This window comes from Ursus maritimus, unplaced genomic scaffold, assembly GCF_017311325.1.
Source record: "Ursus maritimus isolate PB19 unplaced genomic scaffold, ASM1731132v1 scaffold_2, whole genome shotgun sequence".
In the NCBI taxonomy this organism is placed as follows: domain Eukaryota; kingdom Metazoa; phylum Chordata; class Mammalia; order Carnivora; family Ursidae; genus Ursus; species Ursus maritimus.
In genome coordinates, this window is record NW_024424452.1 from 69,150,384 (window position 1) to 69,166,991 (window position 16,608).

General features: G+C 61.0%; 1 protein-coding gene across 5 annotated transcripts in view; it reads right to left on the reverse strand.

The window, feature by feature from the left end:
- The window catches only part of PSEN2 (presenilin 2), a 24,836-nt gene that overhangs the window by 312 nt on the left and 7,916 nt on the right, over positions 1–16,608 (reverse strand). For 3 of the 5 annotated variants that reach the window (XM_040636103.1, XM_008695140.2, XM_008695132.2), the window contains exons 2-11: positions 14,214–14,374; positions 11,665–11,879; positions 10,470–10,662; positions 8,588–8,655; positions 7,698–7,918; positions 7,153–7,251; positions 4,987–5,070; positions 4,590–4,691; positions 1,390–1,508; positions 1–372 (exon numbers count right to left, since the gene is read on the reverse strand). The exon at positions 1–372 is cut by the window's left edge and continues 312 nt beyond it. In XM_040636103.1, the coding sequence (XP_040492037.1) occupies positions 217–372; positions 1,390–1,508; positions 4,590–4,691; positions 4,987–5,070; positions 7,153–7,251; positions 7,698–7,918; positions 8,588–8,655; positions 10,470–10,662; positions 11,665–11,879; positions 14,214–14,354 (1,398 nt within the window). In that variant the 5' untranslated portion in view covers positions 14,355–14,374 and the 3' untranslated portion in view covers positions 1–216. The remainder of the gene's footprint in view (positions 373–1,389; positions 1,509–4,589; positions 4,692–4,986; positions 5,071–7,152; positions 7,252–7,697; positions 7,919–8,587; positions 8,656–10,469; positions 10,663–11,664; positions 11,880–14,213; positions 14,375–16,608) is intronic. The other 2 variants (XM_008695165.2, XM_040636104.1) reach the window with 2 other exon arrangements.

Consider the following 16,608-nt stretch of genomic DNA (forward strand, 5'->3'; position numbering starts at 1 on the left):
CTCCTCCAGCCCGACCGCCAGCGCTTCCGGCCGGTGAGCCGTGGTCAAGTGACAAACCACCAGCACCAAAAAGCTGATTCTTCCTCTTCGCCAAGTAAACACGACACTTTTTTTTAAGGAAAGAAAAGTCTTAAAAATATATGGCACTAGAGTGTAGAACGATACAAGGGCACCTGTGACAACTTCCCTGGCTGCCAGCCCCGTGCCCAGCCCCCGTCAGATGTAGAGCTGATGAGAAGCCAAGGTGTCCATGAACGGACGCACCAGGTTGTCCGTGGAGAAGTAGAAGATGAGCCCGAACGTGATGGAGATGGGGAGGGCGGGCAGTGCCTTCCTGAACACAGCCAGCAGCAGGAGGGTCAGACACAAACCCTGCAGGACACGGAAGGGGGGTGGTGACCACCATTGTGGGTGGGGGAGCTGGGGAGGTCTGCCCCTCGGGCTCAGGCGCCTGCGTGGGGCAGGTCGGACAGCAGCCCTGGACACCCCATCTTCCTGGGTCCTCTCGAAGCTCTGTGCTGTGCCCGAGGGGGAGCGCTCACCCCATTTAACACCCCGCACGCTCACGTGGGAGCCTCCTGACTCCCACCGCCCCCATCTGGCAACAGCAGCGACGCGCGTGACCAGTGGCAGGCGGCCTCCCCTCCAGGGACGTGTATTTATAAAAAGCTGGACAAGCTCCACGGAAAGGCCGGCGAGGGTCTCCGCAGCTGGCACCTCTAGAGAACCGAAGACGCTGTGTGACCCATCCCCTTGTCCCCTTGGAAGTGGCTGCCCATCCTGTCCTGCCCTGGCCGATGGGGGCAGTGGTCCAGGGAGGGGACAGGGGACTAGAGCGGCTGCCCAGCCCTTGGGTGGGGCAGGGCTTCAGGTCAGACAGTCCGGAGGTGGAGGAGGCTGCGGGTCCGCGACCCCATCCCTGACACATGCTGTGGGCAGGTAGGACATCTCCCAGGGACACAAGCTTCAGGCTTCCGGTGCCCTGTGACACCCAGCTTCACTGGGACGGGGGCAGAGCACGTGCCGCTCAGAGCCTCCCCCTCTCAGATGCAATCCTCCTAGGACACTTCCCCCATCACAGGCATCTGGCCACACTGAGTCACTGCTGGGGTTCAAAGTGACGGGGCCCCCTCCCTGCCTCACAGATGTCACGAGACCACACACAAGGTCGGCCAAGCCTCTACACAGCCACGTGCATGGTCCGTAACGCCAGAACCCCTCAGCCACACCTGCCCGGCCCGGCCCCTCCTATAAGCCTGGTCTCTTCTCGAGGGGCTTCCTGGCAGCCCTGCCCAGCCCCCTCCACGGGACAGCAGCATCTGAAATTCCCCTCCGCTCCAGTTCCCCCCAACCTGGGAGACGGGGCAGGTGTACCCACGGCCCACTCACAATGAGGATGGCCACGAAGCATGCCAGCGTGGTGTTCCAGTCCCCGCTGCCCGTGGCCGCCGCCTTGCCCACCAGCACACTGTAGAAGATGAAGTCCCCCAGGCCGAGCTTCACGCCCCCTGTGCGGGGAAGACAGAGCGAGCCCGTCGGTGTCGGGAGCCCCAAAAGGAAGTGGCGGAGAAGGCGGACGCCAGCCCAGCCTCTCTGCCTGCCCAAAGGGATCCCAGGGACCCGGGGCCAGAGTCCTGGGGTCTGTGGGGGCCCAGATCGGGCAAGGTCGCCACCAGCCCACCTCACCTGGCCTTGGGCAAGGACCAGCTGCCTCGGAAAACCAGCAGCCAGTGGAAAAAGGGGGCCACTGGACTGGGCCAGCCGCCATCTGGGCTGTGAAAACCTGGCATTTCTGACAATTCGGGTAAAACTGGTGCTTGATACTTAGTTGCGTAAGAAAAGAGCAAATAAAATGTACTTTCAGGGGTCGGTGGAAGGCTGTACAATTTAGCGCTAAGTTTAAGTCAGAAGTATTTTTTAGAAAACGTAATGTCACTACTTTCAAGAGCACATACAATGCCTCGAGCTCCTCTGGCAACCCTCCCCCTTAGAGGGAAGCGTAATTGGTAGTTAGCTTATCTCTTGCCCACCGTGAATGAGAACTCAAAAACTTGCAGGATGCTCTTGTTTCCTCTCGACAGGGTTGCCCGGACAGATTCCTTGTTCACAGGTAACTGCTCCCGGCAGACAGCACAAATGTTCATCGAACAAAGTCGCGCGTGCAGGCCTGCTGCCTGTCTGCCCCTCCGCGGCCTCGTCCTGCTCACGGGGGCTCCCTGGCCGGGGCTGGACCCCGTGCCGCCCTCCAGCACACCTCTGCAGGCTGGCTCCTGCCCCCAGACAGGAAACAGGCCTCCAGTCCAGCATCTCACGCAGTCTGCTTTCCTTCCTCAGCTATCTGTCTCTCTCCACCAGGCTCCTCACTGTGGTCTGTCAGTCTCCCTCTCGCTCACACCCACCCCCTGCTTTCCTGCTCTTCCCTCATCTCTTCTTTCTCAATCACTCCTTTCTCAGAAGAGCTCTGCGCTCGCGTCCTGTGCACTTGCGAGGCCCGGAAGCCCCAGGTCCCCCACCAGCCAGTGTGCAGGGGGGAGGCCAGCACCCGGCCCATGGATGCCCGCGGCCTCCACTGCTCCCTGCTCAGTTCCTGTTCTCCTCAGGTTGTCCTCTGGCACCCTCCCTTCCTCCTCACTGTGCAGACCCAGGTTTGGACCCTCTGTCTCTATTCCGACCCAAACCCTCCCCAGACCCCCTCCCCCCCGTTCAGGCCCAGGTTTTGACGTGCACGTGATGCTGACTCAAACCTTGGCCTCAAACAGAACACGCTTCCCTTCCATGTGGCTGCCGAGTGTCCCCCTGTAGGTCCCGAGATGCTTCCAGCTGCCCATGGCGCAGGCCCCATGTGCCCTGGGTCACCCCCCAACTCCCGCCAGCCCCTCCCGCAGCATTTCCTCCCAGCCCGAGCCTGCATGGCTCTTCCCTCGCTGGCGCCAGGAGACTGGTCTCCCAGAAGGCTCAGCTCCTCCTGCAGCCACGGTCCACCTGGAGCGCTAGCTGACAAACCACGGAGGGCTCCCTGCCGCCTCCCCTGCGTGCACACCACCCCCCAGGGGCTGGCCTTCCTCAGCTGCTCCCCGAGATCCCCGAGGCTCTGTCCTCTCTCCTCAAGCCTGTGCCAGTGCTGCTGCGTCATGAGGAATTTTTCTGGCCTTTGTCCCTGGTTCCGGGGAGGGAGGCCACATCCCTGGAACTGCCCGAGTAACAGGAAACCCAGGATCCTAAACCCTGGAGTTCATGCAGGTGAGAGAATCAGGAGGGGCTGGTCCACCAGGAAGACCGACCTTGTGAGAAGGGGGCTGGGACTGGGACCAGCCGGCCTCTGGGGGGCCAGGCCAGGCCCCGAGCGAGGGTTCAGTCACATCTACATAACGCAACCCCCGTAAGACTCTGGCCCCTGAAGCCTGACGAACATATCCACATGCCAGGTGTGTGCGTGTGTGCGTGTGGGTGTGCGTAACCCACCCTGATGCCTCCTGGAGACAGATCTCCACAGAGAGAGCTCAGGACCCTCCCACACCTGCCCTCTGCATCTCTTCACATGCTGGTCCTTAGTTGTCTCCTTTATAATAAAACTGTAATTGTAAGCACAGCGCTTCCCTGAGCCCCGTGAGTCATTCTGGCAAATTACTGAAACTGGAGGGGTAATGGGGCAGAACTGGGTAGTGACCCCCAGAGAGAGACAAGGAAGGGCCTGTGTGGAAGACGGTCTTGAAGACAGGCCCAAGGGCACATTCCCAAGGGCATGAAAATAGTCCTTCCACCAGGACACAGGTATGGCCCACCTGCTGCGTGCCGGGTGGCATGTGGGACCCTGCGCTCCACAGCCCACGGCGGCCCGAGCATGGGGCAGTGCTGTCAGTGGCTGCCCAGCCCAGCCTGCCCCTGAGCCCGAACCCACACCTCGTGCCCCCACGGCTACACAGGGACCTCCCACAGGCCGTGCAAGTGCATGCTAGGATGGAATTCTCCACCAGCTGCAACCCCGCCCCCTCCAGGTCACGTCCCTCCTCCCACAAAACTCCAAACCCTCTGGTGGCCCCCGCTGTGCACGATGCAGAGGCCAGAACCCCACTTCGATCTGGGAGGCCTTCTGAGCCCCCACAAGCCTCCCAGTCCCGTGTCTGCACCTCTGGTCTGGGTGTCCTGCCTGGGCTTCCTCTAACGCCCTCGGCCCCTGCACCCCCACCCCCCCCTGCACACCCTGCTCCCAGAGCTCAACCCCTGGAGCTCAGCTCAGAAGTCCCCACCTCAGGTAACTTCCCCAGGGCCCCCGAGACCAGGTCAAGGAGCTGGGTCACTGAGCTCCGGCCTCCGTGTTCTCCGGCACAGTCCTCCCGGGCCCAGTGTGGGTGTTCAGGGCCCACGCCCGGTACCCCGAGCCAGGCCTGGATTACTGCTCGCACCCAGCACAGTACGGACACACCATCCACACTCGCTCACATCTGGTAAATACACGGCTTCACGGGAAGAGTGCCCGACGTGCCCAAGAAGACTCACTTCTGTGCCCATCTCTGACCTTAGGGAGCCTCAGCTCCACCCTCGCCCCCACCCCTGGGCCCACGCAGACTCTCTGGGCCTGGGCGCCTTACTTTCTTCCTCTTCCTCCAGCTCCTCCCCTGGGTAACCAGGCAGGGGGGGCTCAAAGACTTCCGGGTACGAGGGCTCCCCAAAACTGTCATAGGAGTCTTCTTCTAGGTGTCCGTGAAGAGAACGCGACCATCACGGTGTGAGGCGGGGACAAGGGAGAGAGACAAAAGTCCGGTCAGAGGGATCTCTGAGCTCAGGGCTCCCCGGCCCTCACCCACCGGCCAGCCCCGCCCTGCCGCAGACAGAAAGGCTCTCCGCTACGCCTCACGAGGAAAGGGAAGGAGAGCTGGACGTGCCCCCCTCTCTCGGTCCCCAGCACGCGTCTGTCCAGGAGGGTCGCTTTCCCTTCTGCCCCTCCCGGCCCTGCGCCCCCCAGAGAGGCAGCCCCGTGACACTCACCCATCTCGGGGTCGTAGGGCAGCTGAAGGGCTCCCTGGGAGGAGGGGTCCAGCTTGGCCATGCCCACCGTCCACACCATGGCAGCTGCGGAAAGAGAAAAGCTCATGCGTCAGGCGCTGCTGAGTGAGGCCGCGTCCCCAGGAAGCCTTCGCGGGACCGTCACCTTCAGCGGGGACGTGCCTACGCCCCTTGTCCGGGAGCCCCGGGGGAGGGGTTCAGACTCACCACGTGTGGGCAGACCATGCCTTTCCTGCGTTTTTTTTATGTCCACGTTGTTGTGAGACAGACCCCAGAGCTGCTCGCGTTCTGGCCCTGAAACTACCCTCTGAACGCCCCCTTCCCCCCACCATGTTCCCCCCCTATTCTAGCTCCTGAACATCCCTTCTCTCCACCGCGATCCCCCCATTCTAGCTCCTGACCCCTCTAGGTGCCCCACAAAGGTGGATCCCACAGCGTCTCCGCTTCAGGACTGGCTTCATTCACTCAGCGTGGCAGCCTCCAGGCTCAGCCCCGTGGCGCGCGTCCGAACGCCTCCCTTTCCAGGGCTGCGCGTGTTCACCACGTTCCATCCGTCCACCCACCCGCATCGACGGACAGCGGCGTGACCGCGCCCCTCGGCTACAGTGCATGACGCTGCAGCGAACGTGGGTGTGCGGACATCTGCTCAAGGCCCTGCGTCCGGTTCCCCTGGGTGTCCGTCCAGGATGTGATAGCTGGGTCGGGGGCACTGACTGCGCTCTCTCTCTGGCCTGGAAACTCTCGCCTCAACTCCCATCCCACACGTCTCTCCAAGTCTCCCTGTCTGCCCTGTGAGCATGCCTCGCCTGGAACATTCCCCACGGTAGCCACGGCGGCCCCGCCGGCCCCCACCCTGTCCCTCTCGCTAAGTGGCACCTCTATCCCTGCTGTGGCTCAGACCCCACGACGCACGGACGTCTTGACTCTCCTAGTCCACACCCCAAGCATCGCAAATCCTGCCAATTCTGCCTCCAAAATATCTCCAGAACCCATCCGCGTCTCACAGCCTCTACTGCTGCCCTGGGGCCAGAGCCGCCCCCAGCCCGCTCCTGGGTTGCTAGTCACCCCCACACCCGGCTTCTCTTCCACTCTTGTCACCATGACTTCTGCTCTCCCCTCAGCAACTTGAATGATCCTGTTAAAACGTTCAGGTCAGCTCGGTCCAAAGCCTTCCAGGGCACGAAGCTCACTCAGGAGTGAGAGCCGAGTCCTCGCCATGGCCTACAGGGCCCAGCGCCCCCGGATCTGCCCCCTCCTCCCTTCTGCACCCCCCCCCCACGGTTCGGCTCCCCAGCACCCCCAGACCTGCACCCTTGGACCTGCTCTCTTCTCCCTTCTGCCCCCCACCCCACTCCTCCTCAGAGTGGCCTCGAACGTGTGGCCCACGCTGTGGGCCCCCTGCCAACAGCTCCCACTGCAAGTTCCATGTTGCCTTTGTAGACGTTATCCAGGACTCGGCAGCGGGTCTGCACCCTGTGGACAGTGAGCCCCAGGCAGTCAGGCTCACTCCTCAAATACGCCCATTGACAGATGGGAGGGCATCAGGACCACAGGGCTGTGAGCCCCGTGAGGCCAGGGGCCACATGGGTCTTGCTCCCTCGGCACCACCGAAGCCCAGCACTATGCTTGCGGCAAAGTGCGGACCTGACGCTCGGCTGTCGAACGCATGTTTAAATCCAAATCCCTACACATCAGCCCTGCAGCCAGCAGTAATCCCGTGTGCCTTCCCTTCAGAGACCTAACTTCAACCAGCCACGGAGCCGTCGAGACAGCCCAGCGTAAAGCCGGTGCACCTGCCCCCCAGAACCCTGTCCTCGAGAGCCCCTCTCCAAAGCACCCTCTCAGGAGTGTGGAGGGCCGAGCAAGTGGCTGCGGGCGGTACCCACCACATGCCACTGGCCGCTGGATGGGACGCGGCTGGGGGGCAGACCATGTCCCCTGCAGCCCCGGCTGCCCCTAACTCTCTAAGCACCTTCTGTGTGAAACCAAAATCCAGCCTGTCTTGGTCCCTGGCAGATGGGCCGCCCTGGGGGCCGCCCTGGGATCACCAAGGCCACCCCCTTCCCCTTGGATCAGTGAACTCTGAAAGTCATGGCCAGGAAGCAGCCCCTGGTTCCCACCTCGGGAGGAGACACAGGGGTCACTCACAGGAGTAGATCAGGGCGGGAAATATGGGCTCGTTTCTCTCCTGGGCAGTCTCCACCAGCATCCTCAGCGGCCCTTTGGGGCACAGCACAGCCACGAGATCTGGGAGAGCAAACACATCTGGGACATGTTGCAAGCGACATTTATTCCCAAGCAGCCCCCAGAGAGGGGAGCCAGCCCGCGTGCACCGGGGCAAATGCAGCCCAGAGCCCCAGAGCGAGGCTCAGAGTGTGTCCTGCATGCCAGGTCCCGACCCACCGGTTTCCAGCCCTGACCTTGAGAATCCACATTGGCTGAAGCCCAGAATGGGGTCTAAACGGGCAGACAGCAAACAAGGACTTGCCATGTGGCTCAGGGACCCTGATGGTGGGCTTGCTGTCCTCAGCCTCCCATTCCTTGCCCTTAAAATGGAAGTGGCAGGGAGAGAGAGTCACGCTAACGCCCGCTAACGGGCAGCTAACGTTCTGGGTGCTCGTTATTCGCAGGACTGGCCCCTGCGAATTCCCGCCGCCCCCCAGCAGGCTCGAGGTCCAGCCGCGCCCACCTACCATACACAGAGATGGCGCCCAGAATGACCCAGGCGGACCACTCCGGGAGGTACTTGATGAAGACCAAGGCCATGAGCGCGCTGATCATGATGAGGTAGGCCTGCTGCAGCACCAGGGGGCCTTTCCAGTGGATGCACACCATCCCCACAGCGCCAAAGTTCCAGACAGTCAGGAACAGGGTGGGGTAGTCCATGGCCACGTTGTAGGTCTTGAGCACTTCCCTGCATGACCAGAGTCAAGCCGCAGGGTGCAAAACTCAGCGGAGAGGTTCGACCCCAACTAGACACAGTTCAACGCCCCCTGCTCCCCAGCCGCTAAGCCCCGAGCTGGGTTTTTCCGACCTCTGGCTTCATTACTAATACCCCCTTCCACTTCAAGAGTTTTCTAGAACAAGGTGGTGAGCGTGCCAACGTCTCATCCTCGGGTTGGTTCACATAAACGTGGGCTGGCGCAACCTTGGAAGACCCTTTGCCCAAGAAAAAGGTCCTCCTGTCTCTTCAGTCTCTCCGGGCCCCTGGGTCAGGCTGATATTCCAAATCGAAGCAATAGAGCAGACCACTTTCCCCATAAAGAGCAAGTACCCAGGCCCGGCCCGAAGACGAGATCCTGAATTTTAAGTCGGGTTCACAGAGATCGTCCTCCGTGTTGACTGTGCTCATTTAAATCAGGAAGCAGAGAGGGACGCGTGGCCCACCACAGAGCGCCCTGCCCTAGGTCAAGGCCCGTGGGAGGAGGGATCGGAGGCCGGGCTCTTGGAGCAGCGACACTGGGGAACGTCTGGAGCCCAGTGGGCGGGTGCCCTCCCCACCCAGGACTGGAGCCTCGTGGGGGTTGGGAGGCGTGGGGGGTGGGAGGGCCCCGAGGAGCCGGCCGCCCACGGGGGCACTTACCCGAGGTAGATATAGGTAAAGAGGAACAGCAGCATCAGGGAGGACATGATCAACCAGCCATGAATGAACTAGACAACAGAAACGGGCAGAATGAACACAGGCCCCCAGCTTCTCGGGACTGACGCCCAAGCCTCGAGAGCCTTCGTTGGGCTCCTCCATGGCTATGCTGGAAGGTACTGAGTGGCCGTGCAACCGATAAAGAGGGCAAATCAGAGTTCTCTCAAGGTCAGCCGGCAAGCGCACAGAGCGGGAAGCCTTCAGGTCCAAGCAGCCAGAGCCCCGTTCCCGCCCTGAGGGAGGATGTGGAGACCTCAGCTGCCGGACACAGCCCTGGGCTCCGGGGAGGAAGCCACGGGGGCCCTGCGCACACACTGCGTGCCAGTGTGACGGCCACAGCTAATCAACGTACACGCACACTGACAGGTGGTCACAGGGGCCACATCAGGACAAAGCAACAGGAGCCTCGCTGGGGTGCTATCTTAGAGTGGTCAGGGCCGCCTTTGAGGGAGCTTTCTCTGGTCACCCCAGGAACAACCCTCCCACCTATGGGTCTACACCAGGTCCTCAGAGAGACACGCGGCTCCTGTCCTGGCCAATGAGGGAGGTCAAGGACGACGGTGGGCTGGTCCTAACCCAGTCCCTTAGCCAGCCGTCAGTGGCACAGTGCGGTCACGGCCACGAGCCTCCCCCCCTCAGTCACCTGCTCGGGCCACCGGGGACCTCAGTGGGAACCGGGTCTACCTGGAATGAAGGCAGTGGCCAGGGACCACATGTGCCTCTGGGACGTGCTGACCCTCCTCGCCCCTGCCCCCTCCACCCCCAGGACCACCACCACCTCCTCCTGAATGTCACAGACCCGCAAAGACACCTCACCGATGTGCCTCCTGCCAGTCCCGGGACGGGTCGCCTGACAGCCACTGACCACGGCAGTGCCGGCTGTCCGCACCCCCCGCCCCCAGTCCCCTCACCGGCTTGTTTTCACAGGCCCCGTGGCCTCTGCTCCAAACACACAGCCCCTACGCTGCTTCCCAGACCCACTTAAAACTGCCTTATTTCCAACGAGTCATCATTCAGCGACCAGCCTCGGCGTCCCGGCACTTGCCACAGCCCTCCTGTCGTCCACCCCTGCATCGCCCCAGCTAGGACAGGCTCCTGTCCGTGGCCTGAGTCTCCCCTTTGCTCTCCACCTGCACTACGGACAGTGGCAGCCGGCGTGAGGACCGCTTCAAACCAGCCACCCCCAGTGTGTCTTTCTTTCAGGCCTCACGGGTTCACACTCCGAAACCCACGTCCGAAAGCTCACGGCCCGCCCGGGCAGAGACAGCAGCCCCCCGCTCCGGCCAGGTGGGCCTCCCCTCGCCCCGGGCCGCTGCTGCCCTGCGGCTCCCAGAGGCCTCGCCGCAGCTACAGGGCCCACCAGGCCCCCAGGCCTCAGAGACCTCAGCATGGCACCTGCACAGCCAGCCGAGAGGGAAATAGGAAGGTCGAGTAAACCCTCAGGGGAAGTGTGGGGTGAAGGGACCCTAAAATAGAACATCTTGCTTCTTCAGAAAAAGCAGCGAAATAAAATTAACTCCTGAACATGAGAAGGGGCGCAGAGAACGCTGCAGTGAGGAACTGGGGCAGATGGGATTCTCTGTGAGCTCCAAGGATGGTGGCAGCGGGCAACCCCCCACGGGGGCAGGGGGCGGGGACAGTGTCTAACAGCAGCGTCTGCTCTGCCATGGGCAAGAGCCCTGGCAGGCACGCCGGCAGCAGCAGGCCGGGCGGACAGGACAGGGCAGCGGGCAGGGCGGGCAGTGGGCAGGACGGGGCAGCGGGCAGGGCGGGCAGGACAGGGCAGAGGTGGGCAGGACGGGCAGCGGGCAGGGCGGGCCCTCACCTTGTAGCAGCGGTGCTTGTAGAGCACGACCAGGAAGATGGTCATGGCCACGATGACGCTGATCATGATGAGCGTGTTGAGCACGGAGTTGAGCAGGCGCTGGCCCACGGAGGGCGTGTCCTCGGTGAATGGTGTGTAGATGCTGAGGGAGATGGCGGGCTGCAGACTCTGCTCCCTGCCTCCTCCATAGGGCCTGCCCGTGAGCCACCCAGCCTCAGCCTGATGCTTGAGCCCCGAGCGGAAAAGGAAGGGGCCCCCCCAGGCCTCCCCCTCCCCGAGGTGCTCTCCTGCCCCCCCCCCTTCTCCAGGCCAGGGCACCCAGCAAACCCCCACACCCGCCCAGGACTTGCCCACCGCTTCCCCTACCCCACCCAGCGCAGCCCGGCAGCAGCGGCACCCACGGCCAATACACAAGAGAAGCTGTCCCCTGGCCCCCTGGCCTGTCCACCCTGTGTGTCCGGGACTGCGGAAGCCTGCTGCCCGCCGAGCGCTGCCCTTCCCTGAACACTGCACACCGGGCCCCCTCCCACCTGCTCTGCGGCCCCAGCCCACCACATGCCTGCGGGCAGCACGGCTTCTCCCCTGCCCCTTTCTTTGAAAAAACCAAACCAAAATGAAAGGAAAGCTCTGTAACTAAAAACACTAAAAACAAAGTTCAGAGAAGGTGGTCAGAGGCAGGCGAGTGCCCCAGAGCGGAGGGGGGGAGCAGAGGCAGCTCCCCACCTGTCCGCGCTGCTGCCCTCCACTCCCGTGATCGAAACCTCCCTCGCGGGGCTGGAAGCCAACTGGGAAGTCTCCTGGCCCCATGCGGGTTTCTGTCCATAGGAGCCGAGGCCCAGGGAGGTGTTCAGTCACACGGTGTGGCACACCCGCGCCCAGGGCCCTCACGCCGGGAACACCCCGCCTGGGCCACGAAGCCAGAGCCTGCCCTCCAGCGTGAAACCCGCGTGTCTGAGCACCGCACGGCGGCAGGCGCTGTTCTAACATGCCTCGTTCTGGTGTGGGAGCCATTATACGAAGAAGGAAACTGAGGCAGGGATTAGTTAGGAAAGGGCCCGCGCAGGTCACGCAGCCGGGAGGCGGTGGGCAGAGCAGAGCGTGGAGTCAGGCAGCTCTTGGCCCCGCTCCACACAGGCCCCCAGCGTGGAGCTGCAGGTGCAGAGGCCCCCCGACCCCGCCCTGCTCCCCAACTTACAGCTGGCCGTTCTTCTCCGTGTAGAAGCGCACGGACTTGATGGTGGCCACCACCACGATCATGCACAGGGTGACGGGCACAAACAGCATGATCACGTGCTTCGCCCCGTATTTGAGGGTCAGCTCCTCTTCCAGGCCTGACGGCTGCCCGGGGACCCCACTGCACATGTAGCGGTCCGCGTCCTCGTCAAGGTCATCCTCGCTATCCTGGCTTCTCTGTGGAAAACGGCTCGGTGAGGGGCACAGCACGCCCCAGGCTGGGCCCTGTGGTGCAGTGCACGGGTGTTCTGGAACTGGAAATGAGCCAGTGTTGCGCTCCAGATGCAAGAACCAGCCTAGGGGGCTGCGGTCTAGACGCAGGAGCGCTGGGACGGCAGGGCACTGGAAACGTCTACGAGGACAACCGGGGAAGATACAGAGCTGGCACTCACCACCACAAATGCAGGAGGGGCCACGGCAGCCACAGGAGAGGGCAGCCTGCAGGCCCGGGACATGTGGCTCATGAACGTGTGGTGCGTCTAGGGATCTCCCCCCTCCCTCCGTTCGGGGACTGAGACGCCACTCAGTTCTGTCCAAGGAGCCACATGGATTCGGGAGGAGACCGGCCAGGTGAGAGAGGAGGAAGACAGATTACACACACACTAGAAGAGTTAGCGCCCATGAGGACTCTGACTGTAAGACACTGGGAACTGGCAGAGGAAGAAACTGCTTGGAACTCCCCCGACACGCACAAAATCGGGCATGCAGAACTGGGAGCCGTGAACCAGGCTCCGATGGACTAACTGGCACCAAACCCCTGGGGGGGCGGGGTGTGCTTCAGGAAGGTGAGAGGGCAGGACACCGGCACACGCTGCCCCAAACCCATCCGCAAGAATTTCCGTTTGGGAATTGTGCCAATTCAGGGTCACTCGCTGCCCTGTTCCTTATATTAACTACCAAAGACAAAGCTAAGCGACACACAAATTCAAAAGGACCGTTTCTTCAGTATCGGTTCTTTGCAGAGAGGATTTCAAGGTAGACACTCAGCTGAGAAAAGGCAAGTGCAAAAGGAGGGCTTAGGAGTGGCTCGCGGTTGCCTTGAGCTGGAAAGACTGGAGACCAGCTCGCTGGGAGCTCAGAGGATGGAAGAAACGAGCTCTGATTTCAGCAATGGGGACTAAGGCTGGCTGGCAGGAAAAATTCCACACGAAAGGTTTTAAATACTGTAACAGGCAAAACGGAGCTGGGGTTTCAGGCAAATCCAGATGCTATTTTGCCCTGATGGGGAGGGAGGTGGTAAGGCTAGGTGACTCTCCCCCAGGGCACCCCAACTTCATGATGTGATAACCTCCTGCCCTGCAGAGATAAGATCGGAATGTCTGTGTCCCCCCAAAATTCACACGTTGGACCTTAACCCCAATGTGACAGAATTTTGGGGCCTTTGAGAGAGACCAGGTCGTGAGGGTGGAGCCCTCCTGATGCGATGAGTGCCCTTACAAAAGGGCCCCAGACACCTGCACCCCGATGTTTACAGCAGCAATGTCCACAATAGGCACACTACAGACAGAGCCCAGATGTCCACCGACGGTGGATAAAGAAGAGGTGGTGTAGATATACAATGGAATATTACTCAGCCATCAAAAAATGAAATCTTGTCCTTCGCAATGATACAGATGGAACTAGAGGGTATTATACTAAGCTACATACATCAATCAGAGAAAGACAACTATCATATGATCTCACTGACACGTGGAATTTAAGAAGCAAAACAGAGGATCATAGAGGAAGAAAGGGAAAAATAAAACAAGATGAAATCAGAGACGGAGACAAACCATAAGAGACTCTTAACTCTAGGGAGCAGACTGAGGGTTGCTGGAGGGGAGGAGGTAGGGGGATGGGGTAACTGGGGGACGGGCATTAAGGAGGGCACGTGATGGAACGAGTACTGGGTGTTACACACGACTGATGAATCACTGACCTCTACCTCTGAAACTAAAAAAAATAAATTAAATAAAAAAAATAAATGGGCCCCAGAGAGCTCCCTGGCCCTCCCGCCACAGGAAGACCCAGGGAGAAGACCCAGAAGAACCAGACACCGGATTTGTCGGCACCTTGCGCTCGCACCTCCCAGCCTCCAGAACAGTGAGAAATAACGTTTCCGTTGTTTCTAAGTGGCAGGCAGCTCAACAGTCCCCACCACTGAGGGAGATGTCCCATGGATCCCGGGTCTGGCCACTGACCCTCTGCAGTGCTCCCCCCGCCACCCCGGGGCTGTGCAACCCTCCCAGCATCCAAACTCGCTCCCATGCTCCCGGGGTGCGGCACCTGTGCCAGGAAGGCGAGTCTACGCAGGCGGCGGCTGGGGACAGAACCATCCGGTCCGCGGCAGACTGCGGATGTGCCGTCTACTCCAGAGCCCTCACTGACCGGGACCCACCACCCACCCTGGGGGACCCACCCTGGCGACCGATTCTCACCTTTACTTTCCCCTCCCTCCTGCACCAGGGCACGCCTGGGTTCCCTCCATGAGGGCCAGGAGCCCGGGGCCTCTGGGTGCTGGCGGGAACCTACCCACTGGGAAGCATTGTCTCCATCCTCCAGGCCCTGCCGGGCCTCCTGGCAGCAGCGCGGCGGGGGGCTCTCGGCTGACATCAGGGACGTCCTCTCATCACACACTTCTTCCTCACTGTCAGAGGCCATGAATGTGAGCATGGCCCTGCCTTGGGAAGCGCCTGGAAAAAGGAGCAGAGGGGACCTCGGTGCGTCTTCCTGCAGGCAAAGGCAGCAGAGGACTGCAGCGGTGGCCAGAGGTGGCCTGAAGTCCTGGACATAGGTCCTGCCAGACAGCCACCCAGGACGCTTGGGTCGAGCGGCTTCCGGAAAGGGAGACTTCCCAGGAGTCGCTCCTACGACTGCGGCAGTCTCTGGATGGAACGGCCAAGGAGATCCGGGCCACCGGCGAAAGGCCCAACCAGAAAAGTCATGGCCACTCCAAACTGTCAGCACACTCATTCATTCAATCAACAAACATCTGCTGGGCACCTGTGGTGGGGCAACAACCACACTGGGCTCTGGGGACAGGAGGACGAGCAAGAAGTACGTTTGTCCTTAAAAAAAAAAAAAAGAGAAAGAGAGAGAGAGAGAGAGAGAAAGAGGAGCGCCTGGGTGGCTCAGTCGGTTAAGCATCTGCCTTCGGCTCAGGTCATGATCCCGGGGTCCGGGGATCGAGTCCTGTGTTGGGCTCCCTGCTCAGCAGGGAGTCTGTTTCTTCCTCTCCCCCCCCAATCATGCTTGCTTGTTCTCTCTCACAAATAAATAAAATCTTAGAAAAAAAAAAAAAAAGACCAACAACCATCCCACGTGACCAATTATATGATGTAAGCGTTCACCGAGAGATACAGAAGCAGGAAGAAGGGTCACTCTCAGAGATCAAGAATGTTTTCCAGAGAAGATACCACCCTGACGGAGACGGAATTTTCCAGGTGGGAGGAAAGGGCGGAGGGTGTGCAGAACAGACACTCTAGGCGGGGCCTGGCGCTGCCGAGGCGGGGCCATGGGGGTGTGAGGGTCTCCAGAGCGTGGCAGGACGTTCGGCATCCCTGGAGACAGAAGGGAAGGAGACCTCCCTGAAGACAACGGTGGGAGGGGGACAGGCTCTGACTCAGGGGCAGCAGGGTGCTGGGTGTGGGGGTGAAACAGGACAGAATCCAGACTGACAGCCAGGCACGGAGCCATGGGCAGGGGACAAGCATCTCAGGGGAAAGATGGAGTCTGGTCCAGGAATCTGTCGAGTGGGAAGGGGTTAGATGAGTTAAAAAGGGTCAAGGAATCTGGGGTACAGGGGAGCAGCGAGACCATGAGAGGTGAGGTATGTGTGTGTCTGGTGGGAAAGTCCTGCTGAGGGCAGGACCCACTGGGAAGGCCAGGCTGGAGGGTTACACCGCAGGGAGGCCTGCCCCCAGCTCCACTGTGCTGACCCGAGCGGAGTGTCCTTACAGCAGCAGCACAAGGAAGCTAGGGCGGTGGAAGCGCCTGGCGCACCTGGCTGTCCCTGCCGGCTTCCTGGGCAGGCCTGCCCTCCCACCACCACCTGCCAGAGGCCCTCGGGGCTGAGCTACGGGCACTGGGGATAGAGGGCCAGGCCTGGCCTCTGTTGAACGTGTGCCTCCACGGCAGCTCCTCCCAGGAACGTGCAACTTCCGAACGGAGCGGGCAGGTTCCTTCTACCATCGGCCAGCTCTGCTCACCCCGGCAGGGCCTGCGACCCGGGCTGTGGCCAGGATTGTTCCCGAGTGGACCTCACCTCCATCCCCCAGTGGCAGGCCAAAGGCAGAGCCCGCATCTGCTTACGTCATGGACTAGGACCTGTGACAAAAGGCTTCCGGTCAGTCTCACAGGGGACTCAAAATGAAACAGCTCCAGGGCGCCTGGGGGCCTCAGTTGGTTAAGCGTCTGCCTTCGGCTCAGGTCATGATCCCGGGCCCTGGGGTTGAGCCCCGCATCACACCCCTTGCTTGGCACAGAGTCTGCTGTTCCCTCTCCTTCTGCCCCTCCCCCTGCTCATGTTTTCTCTCCCTCGCTCTCAAATAAATAAAATCTTTATTAAAAAAAAAAAGAACTAGTTCCCCTGATACAGGGCAGGCGGACCAGAGCAGGAGTTGAAAGAGAAATACCAGGCGACGTCACTAACAGGCAGAATTCAAGAAACAAAACAATCGAACGTACCAAGACACAGGCCCCTAAATAGAGCCGTGGCGTGGTTTCCAGAGCGGGGAGAGGGGCCCACAGGGGGAGGGGAAGAAGAGACACTCCCCGTGATGCACGCGAGAAGCGTATGGAGCGGCCGGATGGCTAGACTGCACCTCCGAGACTAATGCTACGAGTACGTTAATTACACTCCGATAATAAAGCAGAAAGACAAGAGCAGGAGGCCCAGCGGAGGAGGACAGAAGACAAGTGCCAGAAC